Below are 4780 nucleotides of genomic sequence, written 5' to 3'. Positions count from 1 at the left end.
AAAAAAAAAAAAAAAAAAATTGAAAACAACGTAACTGTTATGTGTGAATTTGGACGGGATAGAATCAGAAAAATATTAGATAAAATTTAATCTTTTAGCTTGTTTGGAATTAACAAAAACTCATATTTAACTCTAATCAAATCCCCTATAAATAGTAACTTAACCTTTCAATTATTTATGATTCTTGAAAATTTTCATTTTCTAATTGGGACCAGATTCATAGTCTTCAAATTAAGTGGTAAGATTGTTTTGAGGTAAAACTTATCTAAACGTTCTTTCGATTTTGATTTAGGATTTTGAGTTGATATATTTATGTTATGTGTGAAAGCTCTAAAGATGATGTGATGTGTATCATTTGTTATAGGACTCACCTCCATTGTCATATTTTTTCTAGGGAAAAAAAAAGCATCCAAGAACTATGCATCTCATTGGAGGTACTTAATTCATTCCATTTTACAGTTGTTTTATTTTTTTATATAGTTTTTTCTTTTTTAGTGTGTAGCTTTATTTGCCGCACTTTTGGCTTGAAACTCCTAAATCATATCATATTCAATGTTTTCAATAGTTTTAGTTTGAGTTGAGCTTCACATTTACAAATGCACGGGTCAACTTATAGCCATATTCAATGTTTTCATTTCAAAAGAATGATTTAGTTTTAAATTCAATTGTATTTCCTGTTAGGTTTGTGGATCACGTTACCGTTTGCTTTTTCCTTAAGTTTTTAGGACTTGGTAGGTTGTGGTGCTTAATTTTAGTAATTTTTAAATTATTTAAATCTATATGTTGTGGCTTTTGGTATGTATTTCAAAATATGTAGGTGCTAAAAGTAACAAGTTCAATGTGAGCTACATTATTCATGTAGAGGCAGGAGTATAGTGAGCAAGATTTGTCTATGACTACTTTTGGGATTGATAGTTGTAATTTTTTGAATTGTTCAATGGGTAGGGGGAGGGGGAACGGGGTCGATTGTATAGAAATGTGTTCATATGGGATTGATAGTTAGTTATACTGTTGAAATTGTTCATATTATTCTTAATTAGAAATTGTTCATTTGAACTTTCTTATGAACTTTGTTAACATAAGGTTGTTACATGACAATATATATGTTCAAGATATATGAACTTTCTTAGGTTGGTAGAAATTTTGGGTTGATTGATGTTTAAATTATTTATATATATGTGTTGTTTGTTTATTTGGTTAATAAATAATTATCCTCTTCAATTAAATTATAATTATTGAATCTCAAAATCGGAGCAATTATAGGTAATTTCTAATCATACATTTTTGTTTTTAAAAAAGCACATATGAACTTGACAAGCAAAATGTATAAGTGTTCAATTAAGTTGTCAGTTTTTTGGGTGTCAAGAAAAAATTACATTTGACAAGTAAAAACTATCAAGTTATGAAAACCTTGATCCATAATGAATGTCAATAATTTAGATACTTGACACTTAAAATAAGTCAACATATGTCATATACTTGACAGTTACAAAATTTCAAGTAAATTACAGCTTGACACTTTTAACCAGTAAAAAAATTTCTCTTATTCTTGACACGGGCTTACTTGACGTTTTTACACTGATAGTTGACTACAAAAAAAAAAACATCACGTAATATAGTTTTATTATAGAGTTTACACTTTGACTTTGGCATAGAGCTTTTTCTTTCTTTTTCTTTTTTTTTTTCTTTTTTTTTTTTTTCAGGTTCTCTCTTCCTTAAATTACAGATTTATCTTTATTGTTCTGTGAAGGTCGAGTACATTTTCCTCAATCCAAATTTTGGCATCAATAAAGCAAATATTGAACTAAAAGAAGAAAAGTTAGTATAGTAAAAAATCGAGATTAAAAATATAAATGTTAAAACATGTGGACCAAATTGAAATAGAACTCAAATCTCAAGAGTAAAATTGTAATATTTTAAAACTTATGGACTAACTAAAAACAAACTTAAATCTCAAGGGTAAATATCTAACATTTTGAAACATAGAGACTAAATTGAAATAAAACTCAAATACTTAGAGTAAAATTGTAACATTTTGAAGCTTATTGATTAATTTGAAACCAAATTCAAAATTTAAAAATGGTTTTTTTTTTTTTTTTTTTTTTTTAAGCAAAATAGAAGTTTTATTAAAGCCGAAAAATCTATTTTAGCCAACGAAGGAAATGGGGTGGAAAATTTTCCATCCACAACACCTACAAACAAAAAAGTTCCTAACAAGTTTAGCTAAAGAGTCTGCAACCCTATTACATTCTCTTTTTACATGAAGCAAACGAAATGTTGTTGATTTTATTGCTTCAATCCAGCAATCAATTTCATTTAGAGTAGAGATAGTGTCATTTAGTAGAGCAATCCTTTAAAGACAATCAGATCAAACCCAATACATGTCTAATTTTAACTTCAAACAATTGATTTTTCTTCTTCTTTTCATTGAAATTGAAACTAATTTTATGTCACATTTATCCATGCGTAATGAAAATTAGTATAATTGTAATGTAATTCTATTGACGAATCAATTGTAATGGATTTCAATCACAAACGTAATTGTTATGAATCCGTCACATTTAATATTATCGTTATCTTTATCATCTGATCGTGGCGATAACGATAATAGTAAATATAACAATAAATGAACAAATTCATACTTTTCACATTATTATCGTAATAATAAAGATAGATAATAACAACAAACGAAATGGACTAATTTTTAAATTACCCTAAATTTTATTTGGTATAAAACGTGACCTAAATGATCATCAAATTTACCTATCGTTAAGTGTTGACCATCCAAGATTCCAAGCATTCCACAATTTCCACCTCTACCTATATATCCCACTTTTTCTTTTACATTAGGAAAAAAGATTCTTTTTTTCGCATAATGGTATAAAGAAATTAACAAAACTTTATCATATATCACACATTATAATATTTTTGACAAAAATGTATATAATGTCTAAATTATAATAATCCTGAAGAAAGAATCACTCTTTTCCATTTTAAAAATAATAATAAACAAATAAAAATCGAGGGATGCACTAGGGATTTCTCTGGGGCCACTTTCCGTGTCCCAACTCCCCACTCACTTCTTTTCTTATAAAATTCGTAATTATAATTTCGCTGTCAAATACTAAGAATAAATAAATAAATTGCATTCAGGCGCTACTCACGTGCCTCTCCCATTTACATAACATTTATACAGTTTCCATTTTCAAGGCTGCCATATTCTCACAAAATTCCTCTTCCCTCTCTACTAGTAACAGTAATGGATTCTCTCCCCTTATTCCTCACCGGAACTCTCCTCGCCGCGGGCCTTTACTGGTTCTTCTTTATCTATGGCTCCGCCGAACGCCAAGGCAAACTCGCTGTCAACCTCTCCGGCGGCTCAATCTCCTCCGAGAAAATTCAAGACAAGTACAAACAGTACTGGTCTTTCTTTCGCCGCCCGGAGAAGATCGAAACCACCGAAAAAGTCCCCGATTTTGTAGATACCTTTTACAACTTAGTCACGGACATTTACGAATGGGGCTGGGGCCAGTCCTTCCATTTCGCTCGTCCGATTCCGGGAAAATCTTACAAAGAAGCCACTCGCCTCCACGAAGAAATGGTCGCCGATCTAGTCAACGCCAAATCCGGCGATCGAATTCTCGACGTTGGATGCGGTGTCGGTGGTCCGATGCGGTCGATCGCCGCCCATTCCAAAGCGAATGTGGTCGGAATCACAATTAACGATTACCAAGTCCAACGCGCTAGATTACACAACAAAAAAGCCGGATTAGACTCGCTCTGTGAAGTCGTATGCGGAAATTTCTTAGAAATGCCCTTTTCTGATGAGAGTTTCAATGGAGCTTACGCCATTGAAGCAACCTGTCATGCACCGAAGCTTGAAGATGTATACTCTGAAATTTACAGAGTGTTGAAGCCAGGTTCATTATTCGTATCGTTGGAATGGGTTTCGACGGATAAATACGATACTACAAATCCAGAGCATGTGAAGATTATTGAAGAGATTGCAAGAGGGAATGCTTTGCCGGGAGTGAAATCGTACGACGACGTAGCGAAGTCGGCGAAGAAAGTGGGATTTGAGGTTTTGAAAGAAGAGGATCTGGCAAAGCCGCCGGCCCTGCCGTGGTGGGGCCGATTGAAAATGGGCAGAGTGGCGTACTGGAGGAATCATATCCTCGTTACGATTCTTGCCGCGTTGAGAATCGCTCCTAAAGGAACTTTGGAAGTTCATGAAATGTTGGTGGAGGCCGCCGATTATTTGACTCGAAGCGGCGACGCTGGAATCTTCTCGCCGATGCATTTGATCGTCTGTAGAAAACCTGAATCGTCTAAAACTTGTTAGAGTTTGTCAGGGTTCCGGTACGGCGCCGTTTCACATGTCTATCTATTTTCCTGCCTTTCTTTTAATTATTATTATGATTATTATTACTATTCCTTCTTGTTTTCGTCGTCATCTAATATTTTCCTTTCGAAACTCTATTTTCTGTAATTGGGAATTATTTATAAAGAAAAGAGAAAAAAAAAATGGTTTACGTTTTTGTTTATTATTTCTCTCTTTATTAATTTAAATAAATAAATAATATATATATAAACCCTATTTATTGAGTCGTGACTCGTTTGGTTGGCAATGGACTTGGGGTGCATGCATTCATTTTATTAAATCCGTACTTGTTGAGAAATACAAATGAAACAGACACCAAAATTAGGTTCAATGTCTATTTTATTTTTTCCGATAAAAGTTAAAACGGGTGCAATATTTAAAAAAGGATTATATTTGATA

At 32.4% G+C, this 4780-nt stretch overlaps 1 protein-coding gene across 1 annotated transcript; it reads left to right on the top strand.

The window, feature by feature from the left end:
- The first annotated feature begins 3167 nt into the window (after positions 1 to 3167).
- LOC120086466 (24-methylenesterol C-methyltransferase 2) lies at positions 3168 to 4509 on the top strand. Its single transcript, XM_039043139.1, has one exon. The coding sequence runs from the start codon at positions 3260 to 3262 to the stop codon at positions 4340 to 4342; it is 1083 nt and encodes a 360-aa protein (XP_038899067.1). The 5' UTR covers positions 3168 to 3259; the 3' UTR covers positions 4343 to 4509.
- Positions 4510 to 4780: the final 271 nt, after the last annotated feature.

The sequence above is a fragment of the Benincasa hispida genome, chromosome 9 (assembly GCF_009727055.1).
Source record: "Benincasa hispida cultivar B227 chromosome 9, ASM972705v1, whole genome shotgun sequence".
Lineage (NCBI taxonomy): Eukaryota > Viridiplantae > Streptophyta > Magnoliopsida > Cucurbitales > Cucurbitaceae > Benincasa > Benincasa hispida.
The sequence above is the reverse complement of the archived record's forward strand: the minus strand, read 5'-3'. Positions and strand labels throughout refer to the sequence as shown.